General features: G+C 48.1%; 1 protein-coding gene, 1 pseudogene and 1 gene segment (V, D, J or C); 1 reads left to right on the top strand and 2 right to left on the bottom strand.

Moving 5' to 3' along the window:
* LOC102119992 (immunoglobulin lambda-1 light chain) overlaps positions 1–23,657 on the bottom strand; it is a 306,764-nt gene that overhangs the window by 255,649 nt on the left and 27,458 nt on the right. Inside the window, exons 1-2 of one of the 2 annotated variants that reach the window (XM_065521754.1) lie at positions 3,397–3,483; positions 2,975–3,279 (exon numbers count right to left, since the gene is read on the bottom strand). The exons of the other annotated variant lie outside the window; for it this stretch is intronic. Coding sequence (XP_065377826.1) covers positions 2,975–3,279; positions 3,397–3,442 — 351 coding nt within the window. The 5' untranslated portion in view covers positions 3,443–3,483. Of the gene's footprint in view, positions 1–2,974; positions 3,280–3,396; positions 3,484–23,657 lie in introns of those variants that run through there. 2 annotated transcript variants of the gene reach the window in all.
* LOC135965695 (uncharacterized protein C2orf27A-like) lies at positions 9,227–10,353 on the top strand (annotated as a pseudogene).
* On the bottom strand, positions 14,031–16,226 carry LOC135965242 (immunoglobulin lambda variable 3-21-like). The segment is given in 2 exon segments: positions 14,031–15,739; positions 16,144–16,226. Coding segments are annotated over 2 exon segments (561 nt in total).

A 23,657-nucleotide genomic window follows, 5' to 3' on the forward strand; every position in this document is an offset into this window, starting at 1 on the left:
CCTGTTTGTGGGCCTTGCACATATGAACTCATTTAACCCAGAAGCACATCTGAGGGAGAAGGCAAGTGAGAAAAATAGAAAAGTTTTGAGTCTGGGACATTTGACACTGCCAGCACTCCCTGGCAACACTAACATGCAAATGTACAGACGTGCACACACACTCACACAGCATATGCATTTACACACAGGCACACACACCAACTCACAGGCATATGCATTTACACACATGCACACACACAGGCATATGCATTTACTCACATGCACACACACAGGCATATGCATTTACACACATGCACACACACAGGCATATGCATTTACACACATGCACAGACGGCACTGCTTTGTGTACAGGAGAAAGGGATCACATCTTCCAGCCTGCAGTCCTGTTCTCTGGGCCTGCAATTGCAGACACCTGAACCGTTCTGAGAGACGTCACCAGAATGTGTCCCAGCAGAACTACTTTGTGATGGACATTACTCTCCTGCTTGCCTTCCTACAGCTGGCCTTGCTTGTGATGTCCTGGTGCTGGGTGAGATGCTCAGTTTTGCAGAAAGAGTCAGGACAATCTGCTCAAGACTGACAATCAGTTTTTGACCTGTGGCCATTACAGTGGGCAGCATGGAGGCCTGACTGGGCAGGCACAGATGGATGGGCATTAAGGCTGGACTGGTACCACTGAAAGGAAGGGACCCTGGGGACAGAGAGCAGGGGAATCGCCTACTGTTTCCTCCAGGTCAGTCCATTGAACACAAGGGGAAGTCAAATGGGCTCATGGAATGCAAAGGCCACAGCTGCACTAACCTGGGCTCAGGATAACCAGGAACTATGGTTGGAGGAGAGAAGCAGATAAGCATAAATTGAATTTAATAATCATTAGCCATGGAACATCTTTGCCAGTGTTTGGTAAAAAATCGAGCTGATACAGAAAATAGAACAAAAAATAACACAAGTTAAAATGTTTTGAGAACAGAGGATGTCCCTATTATGAAAGATATATTGGAAACAGAAATGGTATAGTCAAAAGAAAATTCACATATGTATATTAAACTACTATTTCCAATGTTACCATTAAGCATCCACATTTTGCTGTGCAAATGAAGGGTCTCCTAAGGGTTATACAAAAGTGCATTATTTTTTCTATTTGATATTGAGGTTCCCCTGTGGGGTGAGGGTGGTCTTGAGTGTAGGAAAGAAGAATATTCCATAGGATGTTTCCTTATTCCTAAAAAATAATTTCATAGGAAAAGGTAATTTGCAGCATAAACATATTTCCACCAAAAAGGTCCTGTTCTTCTTCTGGCAACTTGGCTTGGGATCTTTATACTTTTAACATCTCAAGCTGTCTTCCTTATCCCATTGTTAAATTCTGTTCTAGAATTTTCATGGAGTATAAAAATCTTCAATACATTCAAAACTTAAACTATTTATTTATTTCTTATTCTCAGAACTTGCATGTTCTCTTCCGTTATTGGCTTCAGTCAAATGCTGATATTAGGACCCTTCTCTCTGATCCTGCCCTGGATATTCCAGCTTTGGTACAAGCTTTCTTGCCCACCTTCCCATCCCTCTCCCTCAGACTCTTGCCTTAGGAGGAGTCTATTCCTGATATGTTAAAGCTCTCCCAAAACTCAGAGCAAGCAATGCAGATAAAATTTATGTGACTGTGACACAGGGCTCTCTTGGGCAAACCCATGAGCCCATCAAATATGATGTGAGCATGTTCTTATCCAGTGGAAGACCTCAGCCTAATATAGGAGGTGAAATACAGTGACCCTCACAGAGAGATCCCCACCTAGATTACATGCTGGTGGAATTTTCAACCCTCAGACAAATCTACAAACCAGTGACTGTTCAAACACATCCTGTGACCATCGCTGGCCTGACACTTGATTTTGTATGGTCCAGAGAGATAGTGACTTTTATCATTTTAAGTGATTATGTTGTAAATGTTGCTATAAGTACCTGAGAATCAACTTTAGGATTGAAAGTTGATTCTTGGACCACAAAGACTAAAACAATTCTTTTCTAAATTTATTTTTATGCTTTTTAATTTAATAGAGATGAGGATTCACTGTGTGGTCCAGACTAATCTCAAACTCCTGAGATCAAGCAATTCACCCGTCTAACTCTTCCAAAGTACTTGGGATTACAGGCGTGAGCCACCGTGCCTGGCCTCAAAGACTAAAATTCTTCTTATCTGGATATTCAAGAAAAAGTTTATGAAATCCTAAAAAAGGAAAAACTATTGAACTCTCTCTGAAAAGGCCCAAACTTAAGCAGAACAGGAGACTCAAAACTGCAGCAAGGTAACTTTTTTGAGTCTGGTAGGTTGGCAAAAATTTACACTTTCAACAATGTACTCTGAACAAGTACTTCCGGCTGGCATTGAAAATTGGAAGAACCCCTCTGGAGGGGAATCTGACAACAGAGGGTGAAAATTACAAGTACACATCTTTCTGACGCAGCCATTTCACTTTTAGAAATGAATCTTATGCTCATATTCACACAGGAACTCAAAGGAGGCCACATAGGGATGTTCACTGCACTGTTATTTCTAAGATCAAATTTGTGGCGATAACCATTAGAATGTAGTTGACTAAAATTCTACCCACAGTGTGGGAGATGGTGATGCATTTAGGGTGGAGACATTCCTGAAAAAAGCAGTGACTGCAGCAATCAGGCAGCTCCTTGTCACTGTCCCTGCATTTGAAGAGGTAGGAAGAGTTGCACATTCAGGGACCACAGCACACAAGCATCAGGAAGCTGTCCCTGTCCTGGATGAGAAACCACAGGGCAGGTTTCCTTTTGGACTTCATGGTGGAAAGGGATGGAGCTGAGAGAGGAGAATTCTCAAGGCCGCGCTGCAGGAAGCCCCTTGCACGGGGTGAGGAAGCATCTTCAGAGCAAGGAGGAAGCCTGAGAACCCAGGGCAGGTTTTGGTCTCAGTTCCCCATGAACTTGGACCACTGTGGAAAGTGTTGCTGCCTGCATATGAGCTGCAGTAATAATCAGCCTCATCCTCAGCCTGGAGCCCAGAGATGGTCAGGGAGGCCGTGTTGCCAGATTTGGAGCCAGAGAAGCGATCAGAGACCCCTGAGGGCCGCTTACTGACATCATAAATCATGAGTTTGGGGGCTTTGCCTGGGTGCTGTTGGTACCAGGAGACATAGTTATAACCACCGATGTCACTGCTGGTTCCAGTGCAGGAGATGGTGACCGACTGTCCAGGAGACCCAGACACAGAGGGAGGCTGAGTCAGGGCAGCCTGAGCCCAGGATCCTGGAAAGAGGGAGAAACACACTCCAGTGAGTCAGTGCTGGGCCCAGGTGAGCCTGAGGAGCAGGAGACCAAGCATCAGCCCAGAGGCCCCTGAAGCCCCTTCCCTGGAGGTGTCACCTGTGCCCTGAGTGAGGAGGGTGAAGAGGAGCAGATCCCAGGCCATGGTGGAGACGTCCCGAGAGCGCTGCCTCCTGAGACCCCAGCACTGCACCTGCCCCAGCCCTGTGTTATCCCCTCTGCCTCAGAGGAGGGCGGGGCCTCCATGCAAATCTGCGTCCTGAGCTCCTCTCCTCACCCCACCCTCACCTGGGCCTGAGTTCAGAGACTTCTGCTTCTCTGGACAGTGGGGCTCAGCTGAGGAGATGAAAATCCTTGTTTGTCTATTCTGATGGCAGGAACTTAATTATTTTGTACGTGATTTGCTCAGGAGAGAAAGATCTGCTGAAATCCCTTTCCTGAGTGAGCTCCTGGCCCTCAGGGTCTCTGTTGTGTGGTGACTGTATCTCTGTGACCCTCCAGGCCTGGGCACACCGTGCAGAGCCCTCTGCTTGGCACCCACCTCCAGGCTGTCTCTACTGTCAGGAGATGGGACTGCCCATCCTGTGGACCCCTCTGCCAGGGGGCGTTGGTCTCTAATCTCCCCAGCTGCAGCTTCATCCCACCCCCACCCACAAGCTTTGTGCTGAAGCATCTGTCACATTGAATCCCTGGAGCACATCAGCCACCCCAGGCAGTGCACCCACATCCACACGGCACATGTAGGAGGGACTCTGTGGAGGGAACAGGAGCACCGACCAGGGCCGCAGTCCTGAGCCTGAGTCCTCTGCCCCCAATCCTACCCTTCCCACTCATGAGCAGGTGACTTGTTCTTCCCAGCCTCTAGTTCTCAGCCTGAGAAATGGGGACCACAGAGTCCACTCTGCACACAGGTGATCTATGGGGATATGAGCCGGCAGGATGAAGGGAAAGTTGTTAACAGGCATTTCTGTGTGCACCAGGGTGATATTTATTGTGAATGTTTGATTTATTGAAAGATTTGTTTCCATTTTACTGTGATTTACGTGTCAAGTCACAGAAATGCATCTTTCCTCTTTCTTGGTTTCCCCCATCGGAGCACATCCTCAGAGCAACCTAAAGCTGACCTCTCTCCACCCGGCAATGCTGAAGACACACACAGATACTCCATAAATACTTTATTGTTTTTTTCCTCAAAATAATTTTAATATCTTTCCTCTTTCCCCATTGCCTGTGACAAAATTCTTTTAATGTTTCATATTAAAATAAATATTAGGCCGGGCGCGGTGGCTCAAGCCTTTAATCCCAGCACTTTGGGAGGCCGAGACGGGCGGATCACGAGGTCAGGAGATCGAGACCATCCTGGCTAACACGGTGAAACCCCGTCTCTACTAAAAAGTACAAAAAACTAGCCGGGCGAGGTGGCGGGCGCCTGTAGTCCCAGCTACTCAGGAGGCTGAGGCAGGAGAATGGCGGGAACCCGGGAGGCGGAGCTTGCAGTGAGCTGAGATCTGGCCACTGCACCCCAGCCTGGGCGACAGAGCGAGACTCCGTCTCAAAAAAAATAAATAAATAAAAAATAAAATAAAATAAAATAAATATTAATGGATTCAAGTTCCTTTTAAATATAACATACACTATCCTGTCCTCCCATCAGATTCATCTCTGAAACCAGGACAAGTGCACAGAGCGGCTATTTGAGCCCAAGGAAAGGAAATGGTACTCAGCAGTTTGGGATGGCCCCAGCAGATGAAATACAACAGAGTCAGTGTGAGACTCCTGGATTTCCTCAGTGTCCCCAGGCTGGGATCCAGGCAGCCCGAAACTTGAAGGGGCACAAGCCCAAAAAACAAAAAGAGGTCTAGAGAGCCCTCTTATTCAGGATTAAAGATAGGAAAAGAAGCTTATTTGGCTCAAAGTGAAGGCTCAGTCCCCTGCACAAGCAGGTGGTTCACACCTGGGTTCTCATCTCTTATACCAGCGCCTCTCCCTGGGTTCACACCAATGTCCTATGGATGGAGACGGGGCTTCCTGCACCAGGTCACTCCACAGCCCCTGTAACCTGAAGGGGTGCAGACCGGCACTGTCCATTCACAATATGATGTGAGCCTCATGGGAATCCGAATGTCTTGTCATCACATTAGAAATACAAAGAGAAGAAAGTGATTAAATAATATACTTTGTTTACCTAGCATATCAAAAATAGTATCACTTTCATATGTAATCTAAGTACAATTATTTAGGAGACATTTTCTATACCTTGCATGGCTACTGTTATTATGTTTTGAAGAATCTGTGGGGATTGTGTGGCTGATGGAGATGTGAATGGGTTTCCTGTTGACAAGTGTGGGCTGTGGTGGCTTTTTAAGTGTCAACTTGGATAGGCTGAAGGAGGGGTGGAAAGAATGATTTTTTGCCCAGGGTGTGGAGGGTGGAGGTGGGCAGTGTCCATCCTGCAGCTCCCCCTGTGGGTGCATCTGTGGTCCCTGCATGGGGTGAGGCTGCTCCTCCTGCCCCAGGTTTCTGTGCAGGGAGATGTGACTCCAACTCTCCCTCAGAACCCAGAGCACCTGGTGAGTCAGGCTCCCTTTGCATTCCATACAAATGCAAGAAACACTCAGATCTCATTCGGCATGTGGATACTCACAATGCTAATTTAGGAATAAACGGGTAAGGTTTCCAGTGTACAGTGGCCTCCTGAGGTCCCGCATGGCCCATGTTGGGGATGGCTGGTGATCTTAATTTGGGTTCCCTGGAAGCAGACTCTGAGAAGGGGAATTGCATTCACAGAAGATGTGAAAGGAGGTGAGGGAGGCAACACTGGGCAGAAGGAGACCCCGACCGACAGTGAGGTCTCATTATTTCCTTCAGGGAGCTGTAGAGCTGGGCGGATTTTGAGGTCCTCCTATATTGAGGCAGTCTTGAGATAATGGGCCTCAGGTAGTCATGAAACCTAACCTCACTGAGGAAGGGCATAAACCCGGAGGAGGCAGTTTTCTGAACTGAGCCACACTTCCCAGTGAAGACACAGCTCTCAGCTGCCACAAGCTCCCAGCAGTGCTGGGTGGCTGAGCTCAGAAGAAAGAATCTGTGCAGATTCCATGGTGTCCACTCCACTGGTTTTTCTGTAGAGAATGACACGACTTAAGCTGTGCAGTTCTGGGGACTGATCCAGGATATTCAGGCCAAGGACTGGCTTGTCATGACCTGTGGAAATCCAGAGACCAGCTGAGGGATGTCTACCTCAGTCTGATGATTCAACCAGATCCCATTTCCCTAAGCCACAGCTGAGTCCCCAAACCCCAATACATCCCGGTCAGCTAAGTCCTAAATCCACTCTTGATGCCCCCTCTTCAGAGTCTGCCTGGAGGGCTGGAGGGTCTCAGATCCAGATGAACTGGGCCAGCCCTGCTCATGAATTTGTCCACAGTCTTCCTGGCTAGAGGAAATGTCCCATCCTGGTCATTTCATCTAAATGATGGATTGTTTCATTAGGACACTTGTCACCTATTTCAGTGAGAATAGTTGAGTCATGTAAGGAACCGCTCACCCATGTGGAGTCATCAGGACATCTGGTCTCATTTCGCCCATGGTACTGATCCTTCTAGGCCATCCCCTTCCCCACAGTGGACCAGCCATTGCCATCCTCAGCTCTGCCATTGTTTATCTATCTTTCCCATGAAATCTTTATGTAAATTGGTAAAAAGCACCAGGGTTCTCCATCCAATGTGGTTTTCTGGTGCTTTCTCAAGTTTACATGAAATACTGATGGGAAATCCAACTTGAAGCCCCATGGTCTCTGTGAGAATCCCAGGGACACAGTCTTTGCACAGGGTGTGGGCTCCATAGTGTGGTGGTCCCTGGTCCCTGCAATGAGGTGTATCCTGTCAATGAGCCAAAGACCACCTGGTGGCCAGAGCTGTGGCCTGAGGCAGGTGAGAATCCCCTTCCCTGTGGAAACCGTCTCCTCAAGGAGGCTGCAGATGTCCCATCCAGGAACCAGGGTCCTGAATGCGCCACCCCAGCCCCCTGAGACTCCCCTGAGCACAGGAGCTGCCCCCTGAGCCAGAGTATGCCTGGAACTGGAAGGAAAGGCGGAGGGAGAAGGGGTGGGGGAGTCTTTTGAAGTGCCCAGGACTGAGGACTCAGCTCCTCAAAATGTTGCTGAAAAGAGAGGGACAAGACCCTGCCTGAGATTGGCAGGAGGCTCAGGCAGCCATCCTGGGTGAAGGACTCTGGCCCTGGGATCTCCATCTTCTCACACTGTGTCCCACTCCTAGAGCACCCCAACCTTGGGGGAATCCCAGCCCTGTAGGAGCTGCCTAGGCTGACACCGGGCCCAGTTGCCTTGGCTGCATTTCCCAGGTGAGGCCCTCATGTTCCCGTCTCCTGTCAGTGTCCTGGGTGAACGCTGCATAAATCTAGCACTCAGGATGGGGTTACTGCAGCTCAAGGGGATAGGATGCACTTTACTGGGCTTCCATACTGAGGACTGATCCTTGGACTCCTCTTGAGCCTTCAGGGTTGGCCTCCTTCTTAGGCTCCTCCTGGGCAGCCCCAGACTCTCTTCTGACTGTAACTCTGCTGCCCCCTGCTGGTCAAGAAAAGGGAACCCATAAGCTTTCCTCCTCCAGGTGACCCCAGAACACCTGACACCTGGGAGGCTGAAAACTATGGGGTCCAGCCTCAGTCTGTGCCATATGTGAACCCTTCTGGTTCAGCACAGAGAGGTGGCATATATGGTTGCAGGGAGGTGCAGGTGCAATTCTAGTAACTGAGTCTCAGGTTGAAATACTCTTCTCTGTTCCATGGTTTTTGACCACAGAATGGAGAGTGCAGGATAAACTGTAGCTCTTCTGTGAAAAACCTAAGTCCAGTGAAATGCAGTTCTCCCCACATGTACTCCTGCTTCCCATGTATCCTGAACACAAGATTGATTTTCACACCCCAATAAGAACAGCTGCACTGTAACTGGGAGCATCTGATGTTTCTATCAGTAAACCTCAGCTGTGTGCCTGAACCATCATCACCATCATTGTCATGGTATTTTTTCTATTAATCGTAAGATCAAGAAGATTAAGGTAGAAAATTGTGACCGTAAGTAGGTGGAACCTTTCTGTGTTCAATCCACACACGAGAAACTCTATAGCATTCCCTACAACTGTGGTTTAATCAGCATGGTTTTATTTTTCCTTATAAACTTAAATATTTATCAAAAAGTTAACATTTCAGAGATTAAAATTGATACCTTTCTTCATAAGATTTTGATCATTTTTTACGTATTTGATGTGAAACTCTGCTTCTTATTGCTAGAAGGCCTTTCCTTCTCTATAGGAATAATCAAAATGTGTTTTAATCAAGTTTTGACCCCTGGTGGATCGCAGGCCCCAAGTGGATTTCTAGGCCCCAGGTGCACATCAGGCGCAGGTGTACAAGCAGGCCCTGGGTGGGCTTACCTGTGTACAGGTAAGGAGCTGACCTGGGGGGAGGGTGAGCAGCCAGCAGCCCAGTGGATTATGAGTAGATCTTATGGAAGGAAGGAGGCAAGGATATGGAACCTTAAAGAAGTGAGTTCACTTCCTTGGCGACAGACCCTCAAAGAACTTAGAACTCTGGTAACCAGGCACCCACATCCTAGGGACAGCCCCGCAGCCCGCTCCCTTGGTGGGAGATGATCAGGAGAGCAAGATGTTCTCGTGCTGCCTCCCCACATCTTGAGGCTCCTGCTTCAGGAGGGCCTGGAGTGAGAGCCTTTTCTCACTATGCCCACGCAGGCTCATTCCTCATCCCAGGCACCTGTGGCTGAAGGCACCCCCAGGTATGACAGGGAAGGCTCTACGAGGCCAGACCTCACCAATGTTCCCATCTGGACCACATCTGTGCATTGCCCTTGGCCAGCTGGAGCCTCTGGAGTTCCACCAGACACAGGCACATGGTGAGGTGGCCAGTAGTTTCTTCAGGGACAGAACTGGAGCTAGAGGCAGCACCAGAGCCCTCCTGCCCCTGCCCTGGTCCTGTGGAGGACCAGCCCATTAAGGAGCTGCCTGACTTCATGGCACCCACTCTAGCCACTGGCCTCAGCCCTGGAGCTGAAAGCATGGCTTGAGCAAGAGGTGGAAGAGAGGGGGTGGCCAGCACAGCCCTAGCCAGCAGCTGCTACTCTGCTCTCAGTACTGGGTACTGTGGGAGCCATGGAGGCAGACACCCGGGTGTGTGGCCTGGGCTCCTCTGCCTCACTGGAGAGAGGCTTCTCTCATTTGGCAGAGCTGCAGCCCTGGAGCTTAGGGGCCTGCTGCTGCTGCTGCTGCTGCTGCTACTGCTGCTGCTGGTGTTGTCTGCCTGCCCGCAAGAGGCGCTGGAGAGCAGGAAAAGAAGCCTGGGAGGAGGGGTTCCAGCAGCTCCTCCTGTTCCCAGAGGCGGATTCTTCCTCCAGGCTTGGAGGTCTGTGCTGAACTGGGCTTCTCGGCTGTTTGCCCCTGAGGTACTGCCCAGGACAGGCTCCTCTTGGCAGGTGTGCAGGGGTGAGGAGGCTAGGGGTCATCTCCAAAGGGTATAGAAACCAAAGCTTTGAAACTCAGGACTTGTACCCCAAAAACACCATACCACGCCACCACCTGCCCTAGAATTTATTCGGTGTTAGAATTACAAGTTTCTACAATGACATTTAAATGAAGTTTGACTTATGTTTCTTACCTTTGCTTTCTTACTAACTTTTGTATCATTCATTTTCTGGTATTTTCTTCTATACCATAACACTAGACTATGCACAACACTGTCTGACTTCTCCATTTGGATATCAGTTAGGAATGTCAAAATTAGTAAGCTCACACGGAGCCACTGACACTCCTCAAACTTACTCTTCCCCATTCTGTTTAATGGCACCTCCCATTTAATAGTTTCTCAGCTCAATATTCTTGGCGTCCCCTTTTAATTCTCTCTGTCATTGCAGCTCTGTCATTGTCTCTCTGTACCTGTCTGGTTCTCATTCTCTCTTTCTCTTTTTTTCTCTCTCTCTATAACACACACACACACACACATGCACACACACACAGACACACACACACACACACACACACACAGACACACACACACATACACACACATTTTCAGATCGGACATGTGGGAATATCCTGCCAGCTTTAACTCTAAAGTGAAGTCATTCCAGATGGTATCTGCAAATTCACCTTCCCACCCTCACCACTTGCTGACTATAGTTCTTCCCTCACAAGGCCAAAGCTCCACTGCAGAGATTTCTTGAGGAAATAATGAGAACTATTACACATTGTTATTTCAGGCACCCTCAAAACACAGGCTAGTGCTCTATGCCTAGGATGTCCCAGGAAAGAATAAGAAAGAATAAGAAATGGTGCATGTATGGGATGGTCTTTGACAAGGGGGACCAGGACAGGCCCCTTACACTTCACTCTCTCCTTTTCCTTTGAGCTTTTCCACATCAGCCAAATAGGTTAGGGACAGTAGAAGCCCCCTCAGGCTGGGCCTGGCCACCTGCTCTGGCCTCAGAATGCAGCCTGGCCTGACAGCTTGGCTGCAACTTCATGACCAACCCAGAGCCAGAACCACGAAACTAAGCTGCTCTCAATTCCAGATGCACCGAAGTGACAAGATCACAAACACGTGTTCTCTTAATATGCTAACTATTAGGAAGCAATTTTTATTCAAAAGTACACAATAAATACAGTTTAGCCTTTTGAAATACATTTTCTTGTGGATATTTCAGGTACAAAACATGTTGATATAGTATATACATATACTAAAGTTTTTACTTTGTTTTTCATAAAATCCATTTAATCAAAGTTTATGAAGCCTAAGCTATATATATATTCATGGCTATGTTTACCAATTGACTCATAAAATTTAAATATTGGATGCAGGTAATGTCTCAGTATTTATTAAATGAATTTTCACCTTTAGTAGATTAATAAAGATTTCAGCTACAGAAGTATTGATGCCCATGGAAATTAGAAATTCTTGATATCAACGAGGAAGAAGGAATGGACTCAGGTTGACTCTTCCCTGTGGAACCATTTTGGAAACTCCCATTCTATAGAGAGATGATCCACTTTTACGCAGTTCCCAGGACAGGGCCTCAGCTATGTGAGACAGGGGGATTTTGAGGGAACACTGAGTCTGTCACTCAAAATCTCTCTAGCTCAGCAACCTGAGGTATTGAGGCAAAAAGGAGGAGCAGAAAAAAAAAGGTCAGGTGCAGTGGTTCACGCCTGTAATCCCACCCTTTTGGGAGGCCGAGTCAGGTGAATCACCTGAGGTCAGGAGTTCAAGCCCAGCCTGGCCAACATAATGAAACCCAGTCTCTACTAAATATACAAAAATTAGCCAGGCGTGGTGGTGTAGACCTGTAATCCCAGCTACTCAGGAGGCTGAGGCAGGGAGAATTGCTTGAACCTGAGAGGCTGGTGTTGCAGTGAGCTGAGATCGTGCCACTCCAGCCTGGGCAACAGTGAGACACTGTCTCAAAAAAAAAAAAAAAAAAGGAAAGGAAAAGAAAAACAACAGCTTCTTCTTGTTCTTAATCCCTCAAAAACATGTTCAGATCTTCTCACAGTGGTCGTCACTGCTTCAGAACAGAGATGCAGAGGAGTAGCCCAGCCAGGAGAGTCATCTTCACCAGAGCATGGTGGACACAGGGTTGAGTAAGATGCAATTTTGGGAAACTCCCTGTAATGACTTCTGTCCAGGTTGGTCTGCACAGTGTCAGATATGGGGATGCATTTAGGGCAAGAACATCCCTAAAAACAGCAGCGAATGCATTAGTCAGGCAGCTCCTTTTCACTGTGTGCCTGCATTTGAAGAGCTGGAAATAGTTGTGCATTCAAGGATCAAAACACACAAGCAACAGGAAGCTGTCCCTGTCATGAATGAGAAACCACAGAGCACGTTTCCTTTTGGACTTCATTGTGAGAAAGGAGAGGAGCTGAGAGAGGGGAATTCTCAAGGCGGTGCTGCAAGAAGCCCCTTGCACAGGGTGAGGAAATATCTTCAGAACAAGGGAGAGCCTGAGAGTCCAGGGCAAGTTTGGGTCTCAATTCCCCATGAACTTGGACCACTGTGGAAAGTGCCACCTCTCCTATGTGAGCTGCAGTAATAATCAGCCTCATCCTCAGCCTGGAACCCACAGACGGTCATGGAGGCTGTGTTGCTAGACTTGGAGCCAGAGAAGCCATCAGGGACCCTCGAGGCCTGAATACTGACACCATAATCATGGGTCTGAGAACTGTGTCACCCAGTGTTTTGGGGTCAAGAGCAGAAAGGCTTTGCAGCAGGTGCAGGCAGGGGAGTGAGTGTCCTGCTATTGGGCCAGAGAAACTAGTAGAGTCTACCATAATAGAGGAACTGGACATAGGAACTGAAACTTTGTGCTTAAGACAAGGCTTCAGTGGAGAATCCTACTGTAGATCCATGGGATTTAGCAACAAGTCTATGTCATGTGCAATAGAGAATTATTTCCTTTTGAAAACAACCTCTTCTATGTTCGGGGCTTTGTTACATCGAGAACCACATGAGACAACAGTGACCACGCAGCCAGACATGTCAGATCCCCTCAGTCATGAGCTCAGGCAGGGCAAGAAATGATCTATAGTGAGATGGATGGGGCACAGGTAGGATGGAGCAGGAGCAGAGCCCAAGGGCACTGTATTCCTCACAAGCAGGTTCTTCTCTCTGTTGTTCCAGTGCCTCTTCCTGGGTTCACACTTCCATCGTCTGGTGGAGATGGGGCTTCCGGCACCAGCTTACTCAACAGCACCTGTCACCTGAAAGAGTCCTGACCAGCTGTGTCCCATAACGGTATGACACGATCCTCCTGTGACCCCTAGTGTCTAGTCACCACATTAAATATAAAAAGATGAGACAAATAAAATAAAAATAAATATGGCTAAATAGTATATTTTATTTATGTCAGTAAATCAAAATACTATCATTTTCACATGCAGTATGTGTGATTACTTCTGGGGTCCTCCTTTTCAGTTTACTGAACTGATCTCTACAATAGTTGAATGATCCTGGAAGATGAATTTGGATTTGTACAGATCCAGACAGGCAATAGTGGCATTTGCAGTATCTGTGCCAGATGGGGATCTCCTGGAACAGAATGCTATGGTTGCAGGTGCACAGTTACATCATTGAAGCAGATACTGAGGTCTTGTCTATTCCCCTCAGAGAATAGGATCAGAATCAATGTGCATTCACGTGGGATGGGCAACCGTATACATTCACACTTTTTCTGCCGTGCATCATTATTTCTCCCTTCCCTGTCATGATATCACCCATTGTTTTCTGTGCCCAGAGCAGGGGGGCTCTGCAACAGGTGCAGGCAGGGTTGTGAGTGTCTGGCTGTTGGGGCCAGAGAATCCAGCAGACTCTACCATGGGAATTAAAACCTCCTGTACGTGCTCAGTCAGGACAATAAATGATCCACATTGAGATGGAGGTGGCACACGTAGAATGGAGCAGGAGCATTGCTCAAGAGCACTGTCTTCCACATAAGCAATTTCTCCTCTCTGTTGTTCCAGTGCCTCTTCCTGGGTTCACAGTTCCATTGTCTGGTGGAGATGGGGCTTCCTGCACCAGGTTACTCAACAGCACCTGTCACCTGAAATACTCCTGACCAGCTCTGTCCCATAATGGTATGATACAATCCTCCTGTGACGCATGGTGTCGTCACCACATTAAATATAAAAAGATAAGAAAAATAAATATGGCTAAATAGTATATTTTATTCTTGTCAATAAAGCAAAATACTACCATTTTCACAAGTTATCAACATGAAATTATTGATGAGAGAAATTACATAGGTTTTCATGGCTATTGTTATTGTAATTTTTCTGGAGATCAATGATTTGGGGACTGTGTAGTTGATGGGGATGTGAATGGGTTTTCTTCTGTTGACCAAGGTGGACTGCAGTGGCTTTTGATGTGACAAGTGAGCTATGTCTTACCTAGTTCATCACATCTACATATCTCGTTGGGATGGTAGAAAGGAGCGACATTTGCAGAAGATGTGGCAGCTCACCCTCTGGGTCCATCTGTGGTCCCTGAGTGGGGTGAGGCTGCTCTGCCTGCCCCGGGGTTCCCTGCAGAGAGATCTGACTCCAGCTCTCCCTCAACCCAGAGCACCTGGCAAGTCAGGCTCCCTTTTCAAAATTCCATAAAAATTCAAGGAACCATCAGATTGGGCATTTCATCATTTACTCTGAAAATTTAGAACAGAAGCCAGAGTGTTCAGTGTATAGTGGCCTCCTCAGGTCCCTGATGGCCCATGTAGAGGCATTTGGCCATCTTAGATGGGGTTCACTGGAAGCCGGCTCTGAGATGGAGATTTCCACGCACAGAAGATTTAGAAGGGAGTGAGGGAGGCAACACTGGGCAGAAGGAGACCCTGACTCATGACGGGGTTGCCTCTGAGGCCTCAGGCATCCACACAGGGAGCTCTGGAGCTGGGAGGCCCTTCATTCAGTGGCATCTTAAATTGAGGCAGGGACTTGAGACCTTGGTTGATGAAACCGAACCCCTCTGAGGAGGGACATAGACTTGAGGCAGCTTTCTGCAAACAACAGCACTTCCCAGTGAGGGTGCAGCTCTGAGCTGCTGGGCTTCTCAGCAGTGCCAGGTGGGTCACATGGAAGAGGGGATCTGGGCAGACTTCACAGTGTCTCCTCCTCTGGTTTGCTCTGTTGGGAATCACAGGCTGCCACACAGCCCGGGGGCCAGGACCTCAGCAGAGCTGGGCAGCAGTTGTGGGGCCTGATCCAGACAACAGGTCTAAGGTTGGCCTCATGCCCACCATATGACCATGCAGGGGCAGGACAGCGGACAGAGGTTGCATCTGTCTGTCTTTCCACCCAGACCCTCATTCTCTAACTCACACAACAGCCCCAAGTCACCAGATGATTCTAGCGCTTCCAGGCCATGTCTCTGCCTGATGTACACTCTGTAGAGACTCCTGGAGGCGGCTGGAGGGAAGGGCAGGCCGAAAGGCTCAGATCCAGGTGAACTGGACCAGATTCACTCATGGGTTTATCCACAGGCCTCCCGGGCTGCAGCAAGAGGGTGGCAGAGGCTGGGAGGGTGTTTTTGTCCCACTTCCCCATCTGTCTGTGCCACTGTGGCGTATTACTACTACTGTCCCACACCTGACAGTAATAGTCAGCCTCATCCCCGGCCTCGACCCTGCTGATGGTCAGGGTGGCGGTGTTCCCTGAGTTGGAGCCAGAGAATCGCTCAGGGATCCCTGAGGGCCGTTTGCTATCAGCATAGATGACCAGCACAGGGGCCTGCGCTGGCTTCTGCTGGTACCACTGCACATTTTTACTTCCAATGTTGTCTCCCCCACAGGTGATCCTGGCCGTCTGTCCTGAGGCCGCTGACACCGAGGGTGGCTGAGTCAGCTCATAGGAGGTCGCAGAGCCTGCAAAGGTTAAAAGAGAGAGAGAGAGAGGGATTGGCTTGCAGGTGAAAGATCCGTCTTATGAAATCCCTTGCCATGCTGTCCGGACAAGCTCCAGAGAGTCTGTGAACCCTCAAGGTAACCCCTGCAATCAGCCCCAGTGCCAGTGGCCCATGGACTTTCCTGTTGCATGGAGCCTTTGAACGGAAAACCCACTACTCTCTCCTGGCAGGTGCAGCCGCTCAGGCTCTCACAAGCCTTTGAGCAGAGTGTGTGGGGAGTTCAGCCCCAACAGCCCCCACCCTGCAGCAGGGTCATGAGCATCCTGCCCACCACAGGCAGGGCCCTCCTGAGCTAAGAGTCAAGGCCACGCTGGACACAGAGCCCTTGGTCTGGGCAGGTTGGTGAGACCCTGGGGGCAGCACCTGTGCAGTAAGCGAGGAGGCCGAGGAGGAGAAGGGTCCAGGCCATGGCTGAGGCACCGTCAATGCTGCCTCCTGAGGCCCAGACAGGGCAGGTGCCTCCCAGGCTTCTCTTATCCTCTTACTGGAGAGAGTGGCCCATGATGCAAATCAGCAGAGTCAGCGGCTGCTGCTGGAGGAGATCTGTGGTTTCCTGAGAAGGGCTCAGCCCAAAAGGAAACAGAGAGAGGAGCGGTGGCCCCTGTTTACCCAGCCCCTCAGCCCATGCGATTTTCCTTCACCCACTGATCCCATGGTCTGGGCTCACATCTTTAACCAGGTTGTGCCCAGCCTTGCTCCTTAGCTGGGTTGGTCATGGAAATGCTCAGAGGTGACTTTCTCTCTATTATCTAGGGGATATAAAGTCCTTCCTATGGGATTAAGGTTGGCGGTGTTTCAAGAGGTTGTTAGAGGCACGGGGCGATGGGGGAATTGTCTGGGGTCCACTGTCCTTTCCTGCATTCCATCCTGGCTCAGGAGGGAGGTGATTCGCTGTTTTCTGCTTCTCTAGTAATATCCTGGTCGTAAATATTTTATGTCAGATATGAGATGTCTGGTAGAGGCCTAAATGCATTTTAAGTCACATTCCAGAGCCCAATGCAGGGACCCTCTTCATTCTCACTCATGTCCAAGACACATCCAGAGCCCAATGCAGGGATCCTTTTCATCTCCGTCAGGGGACAGCACAAGCCTTGGACAGGTGCAGGCCCCACTCCAGGGCACAGCTCTTCTGTCCTAGAGGAGAATGCAATCCCTGGTTGCCAAAGGCACATAGAGTTTTGGAAGATCCATAGGATGCGGTACGTTTCTGCCTTGGCTGTGAGTTCTGTGCCAGGTCATATGTGCTGTGCCTCAGTATCCCCAGGGTGCTGTTAGGACCAGAGACAGATCAGGAGTTCAGGGAAATTTTTGCTTCATGAGAGAATGAGAAGGGGCTGCAAACTCCAAGACCCAGGAAATGAATGTTTATTGTAACTAAGTTGTCTTCAATTGCTGGGAAAATGTATCAATAGATAAAAACTTAAGTCAACAAAAGATTAACAAGTAAGCATTTTCTGCCTCATAAGGAAATCAAGAAATGTGAATTGGCAGGTGCCCCAGGACAGAGTTGGGCAAGACCGGGGACAGTGGATGTTGAGGGGTGGCCAGGGAAGGAGAAACCGCTGTGTCTGCAGGATAGGGGCTTCCAGAGCAAGGGCAGGGATGTGGGACACGTGTGAATACAGGATGGGATGGTATGTGTGAGAGTGAGATGGGATCCAGGGCGATGGGAAGAGGCAAAGTGCCTGAATCTGTGCCAGAAAAATAGGGATCATCTCCAAGAGTCAGATCTGAGAACCAGGAAGTCAGAAGAATTTAAATATAGGTGTCAAGGACAAATACTCTAAGAAAAGAAGAACTTCTTTCCCTCCGGATCCCAGTTCATGGTCACTGACCCTCCCTGCATGTCAGCCTCCCCTAAATGCTAGGCCCACCCATCCCCAGTGTTTCTGCCTGGTTACTCTCTGCTGCCCCCTGGTGGCCACTCTACGCTGGCTGCTGGAGGCTCAGGGGCCTCCTGGGTCCAGGTGTAGCTTCAGAATCTGCTGCTCAAGTCCCTGATTTCTTCATTCATGGACTGCTGACCTCACGGAAGAAATTCCTCTTCTCTGTGAGGCCCCTTCCTGCCTCAAGACATGGCATAAGGCTCTCAAGATTCCTGATGGAAATACAAACACTACATGTAGTAGTGGAGGTTTCAGGTTCTTCCTGAGGCTCCCTGCGTGTCTCTCTGGGTGGTGGGTGGTCCTGAAGGGGGACTGAGGCTTGGTACTGAGGGATGCAGGACTCACCGGTGGCTTTGACTGGTTCTGGATACAAACAGAAGGCCAGCGTGGGTTGCCGGTGACTCCTGCAATAAAATAGAGACAGAAGCTCATTCATCCAAGAAATATTCCCCCTAGCCCACTCTGTCCTGGTAAGACAGCTTTTTAGGAATTCAGCATGAGGAAGACACAGTCCTTGCTCTGAGGAGTCTCCTGTCCTATTCCTGGGTCAGTGCAGTAACCAGTGCGTGGGTCCAGACCAGGTCCCAGCCCCTCCCTAGTTCACCTGGCCCTGAAGACACTCGGGGGAGTTGGTCCTCATCACTCCCCTGTACCCCCGATGCCCACCAGTCAGCCCTGTGGGGACCCCCCTGCTGCCTGTGTGTCTGGTCCTGGGCCAGCTTTCTGGGGTCCTATTGGGTCACCCAGCCCTGCTTTCCCTGAAGTTCTAGAGCTTTGCTGACCCAGGAGCAGAGAATTCAGGGAGTACACTTGACAAGGAAAGGAAGGGCCTGTGAGAGGGAGTGACAATGTCAAGACCACTGGGGAAGGAAGAAAGAAGAGCAGGACCAAGGAAGTCCTAGACCCACAGTGATGAGCTCTTCTGAGTGTCCTGGGACCTGTCTGAACTTGGGAAGGGGACATGGGAAAATCCTGAGCCAAATTTTTGGGGCCCTGATGCAAACAGCTTCCCCTCGTCAGTTCCTCCAGCTGCCTGTGGGGAGTGCAGCTCTACCTGGACATGGAGCCAGTCAGGGCCTGGGTGGGCAGCCAGCTCCCTGCACTCATTGGCTGATTAGAAGACTCAAAGTAAGTTATTCCAGGTTTTAATCAAATATAGGCCTTTTAATGATCTTTTTACCTGACACATTTTTAATATAATGTTTAAGGATTAGGGATCCCCCTATAAAAATGATCTATCTATGTTAATATTTTATTAGCTTAGTTAAAAAGTTGTAGATATATTAATACAATACTATTTCTCAGTGCTTTTTTGAGCAGAGTGTCATTGTCCTTTCTGTTTTTCCCATTTCCATAAGGTATGGGACTGAATACAAGCCATGAGCAGGACTGTGTCTCACAAGCACACTGCCCTCCCCCATCATGGTCTGGCCATGCTGAGAAGCCCACTTCAGCCTGTAGAAGGTGGGGGCTGTACCCCAGGTTAGAGCTGGAGCATCTGTGGGGATTGAGGGCTGATTTGGATGCGGGACCTGGCCTGGCTCCTGCTGGTTCTCTCTGTATTGTTGCCTGCTCCAGTCTCTCCTGAGAAGGTGGTGGACAGGTGTCTCATGCCCACCTCTCCTGGGGGCAGCTGAGTCTGTAGGAGACCACAGAACCTGTGGGTTGAGGAGACTTTGAGGCTCATTCTCAGAGACCCATCTCCTGGAGCATCACCTGGGCTTAGGGTCCTGTGGGGACATATCCTGGGGGCAGCATCTGTGCAAAGAGTAAGCAGAGGTAACAGGTCACGGTCACAGGTCATGGGGAGATGTCCCAGAGCTTTGACTCTGGAAACCATAGCTGACCTGTTTTCCTCAGGCCTTCTCCACACTCTCAAAGGTCCCCACAAAAATGCTTCCTCTATCACGCTGGACTGGAGAGAGCTCGGAGGCTCCAGTGTGGGAGTCACGGGTTTGGTTCATGTGGGATTATTCTTCTCATATCTCATAGGGGAGGGATTATTTGAACAATCTTAAAGGAATTACAAGAATCCCATACCCACGGTTGTCTGTGAAGCTCACAGGGTGGGAAGGTGTCTCCGTGTTGCTAGGGCCCTGGCCATTGTGGTGTCTCAGTCCCCCTTCTGCTGCTCTGTCAGGAGCAGACCTGGGTGTACATGTGGCCCATCCTGGACAAGGTTCTATATAAGCATAACAATATCTGATGACACTGACTCAGCAGTGACTATGGCCTGTGCCTTGCCTGTTTGTGGGCCTTGCCCACATGAACTCATTTAACCCAGAAGCACGTCTGAGGGAGAAGGTAAGTGAGAAAAATAGAAAAGTTTTGAGTCTGGGACATTTGACACTGCCAGCACTCCCTGGCAACTCCAACATGCACGTGTACACACACTCACACACAGCATATGCATTTACACACAGGCACACACACCAACAGACAGGCATATGCATTTACACACATGCACACACACTCACACAGGCATTTGCATTACACACATGCACACACACACACATAGGCATTTGCATTTACACACATGCACACACACAGGCATATGCATTTACTCACATGCACACATGGCACTGCTTTGTGTACATGAGAAAGGGATCACATCTTCCAGCCTGCAGTCCTGTTCTCTGGGCCTGCAATTGCAGAGACCTGAACCATTCTGAGAGACATCAGCAGAATGTGTTCCAGCAGAACTACTTTGTTTTGTCCAGGCTCTCTGATGGACATTACTCTCCTGCTTGCCTTCCTACAGCTGGCCTTGCTTGTGATGTCCTGGTGCTGAGTGAGATGCTCAGTTTTGCAGAAAGAGTCAGGGCAATCTGCTCAAGACTGACAATCAGTTTTTGACCTGTGGCCATTACAGTGGGCTGCATGGAGGCCTGACTGAGCAGGCACAGATGGATGGGCATTAGGGCTGGGCTGGTGCCACTGAAAGGAAGGGACCCTGGGGACAGAGAGCAGGGGAACCCCCTACTGTTTCCTCCAGGTCAGTCAATTGAGCACAAGGGGGAGTCAAATAGGCTCATAGAATGCAAAGGCCACAGCTGCACTAACCTGGGCTCAGGATAACCAGGAACTATGGTTGGAGGGGAGAAGCAGATAAGCTCTCTGCTTATCTGAGGCCCTGGTCATAGAGGGATGGCCAAGGACTCTAGGGCCAGAAGATAATAAACACCCTTCAAATGAGCTCAGCTCTTTTCCTTCCCCACTGACTCTCCACTGCCTTGTCCATGACATTGATTCTGAGACTCCTCCCTTACCTCTCTAGTAGATTTCACCTTGGAACAGTTTCTGAGACATTGTGAGAGTTGGCAGGAGAATGTCCCAGGATGCTCGCCTCCACTCCCAGGCCTTCATTTTAAATTATTAAAGTCTCTCTTTTCTTAACCCTCTGAAACCCTCTGCACTGCCTTCCCTCCATTCCCATTCCAGGCCCAATTGTCATGAGTGATGTCGGGAATAATTGCTGCCAACTCAGGAGCAGCTGGGGTGTGTCAGACCGTATGTTATGCACTTTACAAACATGATTAAGTGACATCCCTGCAGCCTCAATAGTGAAGAATGACTATGAATTCTTGTCTAACTTCTTTTCTCAGAGATTTTTTACCTCTCATAAGGATAGTTTTCTGAGAGATTAAATGCCTTGCTGACACCCACACAGCTGGAGGTAACAGAAGTGTGCTTCAAGGATAAACCTGGCTGCCCCTCAAAGCCAAGCTCCTGAGGGCTGCATTATTCAGACGACCCCTTGCAGTAAGGATGTGCCACTATCTGTGACACATAAACTGTGGGGTGGGGGATTGCACAGAAACGGAAGCCTTATGTGTGGGGGATTCTCCAGGGTGATTCATCCTGGGGGTTTAAAGGATAACAGCTTTAGGGGGTTTCACCTCCTCTCTCCTGTTGTCATCTGGGTGTTCAGAAATGTCAACTTTCCCACTTTGTTTGCTGAGATTGGAAGAGAAGAGCGAGTCAGCATCAGAGACATCTGTGAGTTACATCTGGGAAGATCACATCTGTCCACTCGTGAAATAATTTAAATAATCTAAATATCCATAAGTTGAATTTAATAATCATTAGCCATGGCATATTTTTGCCAGTGTTTGGGAAAAACAAGCTGATACAGAAAATATAACAAAATATAACACAAGTTAAATTGTTTTAAGAATAGAGTATGTCCTTATTAAGAAAGATAAATTGCAGACAGAAATGGTATAGTCAAAAGAAAATTCATCACATATGCATATTAAACTACTATTTCCAATGTTACCATTAAGCATCCTCATTTTGCTGTGCAAATAAAGAGTCTCCTAATGGTTATACAAAAGTGCATTATTTTTTCTATTTGATATTGAGATTCCCTTGTGAGGTGAGGGTGGTCTTGAGTGTAGAAAAAAAGAATGTTCCATGGGATGTTTCCTTATTCCTAAAAAATAATTTTATAGGAAAAGGTAATTTGCAGCATAAACATATTTCCACCAAAAAGTCCTGTTCTTCTTCTGGCAACTTGGCTTGGGATCTTTATACTTTTAACATCTCAAGCTCTCTTCCTTATCCCATTGTTAAATTCTGTTCTAGAATTTTCATGCAGTATAACAATATTCAATACATTCAAAACTTAAACTATTTATTTACTTATTTGTTATTCTCAGAACTTGCATATTCTCTTCTTCTTTTGGCTTCAGTCAAATGCTGATATTAGGACCCTTCTCTCTGAGCCTGCCCTGGATGTTCCAGCTTTGGTACAAGCTTTCTTGCCCACCTGCCCATCCCTCTCCCTCAGACTCTTGCCTTAGGAGGAGTCTATTCCTGATACATTAAAGCTCTCCCAAAACTCAGAGCAAGCAATGCAGATAAAAGTTATGTGACTGTGACACGGGGCTCTCTTGGGCAAACCCATGAGTCCATCAAATATGATGTGAGCATGTTCTTATCCAGTGAAAGACCTCAGCCTAATACAGGAGGTGAAATACAGTGACCCTCACAGAGAGATACTCAACTAAATCATATGCTGGTGGAATTTTCAACCCTCAGATAAACCTACAAACTAGGGGCTGTTCAACCACATTCTATGGCCATCCCTGGCCTGGCACCTGTTTTTGTGTGGCCCAGAGTTGACCGTTGTTTTTTATCATTTTAAATGGTTACATTGTAAATAATGCTACACATACCTATGGAATATCCCCAAAGTTGATTCTTGAACCACAAATACTAAAATAATTGTTTTTTACATTTATTTTTATGTTTTTTATTTTAATAGAGATGAGGGTTCACTGTGTGGCCTAAACTAATCTCAAACTCCTGATATCAATCAATTCACCCGTCGTTTTATTCCAAAGTGCTGGGATTATAGGCGTGAGCCACAGTGCCTGCCCACAAAGACTCAAATTCTTCTTATCTGGATATTTAAGAAAAAGTCGACCAAATCTTAAAAAGGAAAATGTACCGAACTATTTGTGAAAGGGCCCACACTTAAGCAGAAGAGGAGACTCAAAAGTAAAACTATAACAAGTTACCATTTTTCAGTCTGATAGCTTGGCAAAAATTTACACTTTCAACAATGCACTCTGAGCAAGTACTTCCGGCTGGCATTGAAAATTGGTAGAACCCCTCTGGAGGGGAATCTGACAACAGTGGGAGAAAATTACAAGCATACATCTTTCTGAATAGCAATTTCACTTTCAGAAATGAATCCTATGGTCATATTCACACAGGAACTCAAAGGAGGCTGCATAGGGATGTTCGCTGCACTGTTATTTAAGATCAAAGTAGTGGCGATAACCATTAGAATGTAGTTGGCTAAAATTCTACACACAGTGTGGGAGATGCTGATGTGTTTTGGTTGGAGACATTCCTGAAAAAAGCAGTGACTGCAGCAATCAGGCAGCTCCTTGTCACTGTCCCTGCATTTGAAGAGCTAGGAAGAGTTGCACATTCAGGGACCACAACACACAAGCATCAGGAAGCTGTCCCTGTCCTGGA

Source organism: Macaca fascicularis, chromosome 10 (genome assembly GCF_037993035.2).
Source record: "Macaca fascicularis isolate 582-1 chromosome 10, T2T-MFA8v1.1".
In the NCBI taxonomy this organism is placed as follows: domain Eukaryota; kingdom Metazoa; phylum Chordata; class Mammalia; order Primates; family Cercopithecidae; genus Macaca; species Macaca fascicularis.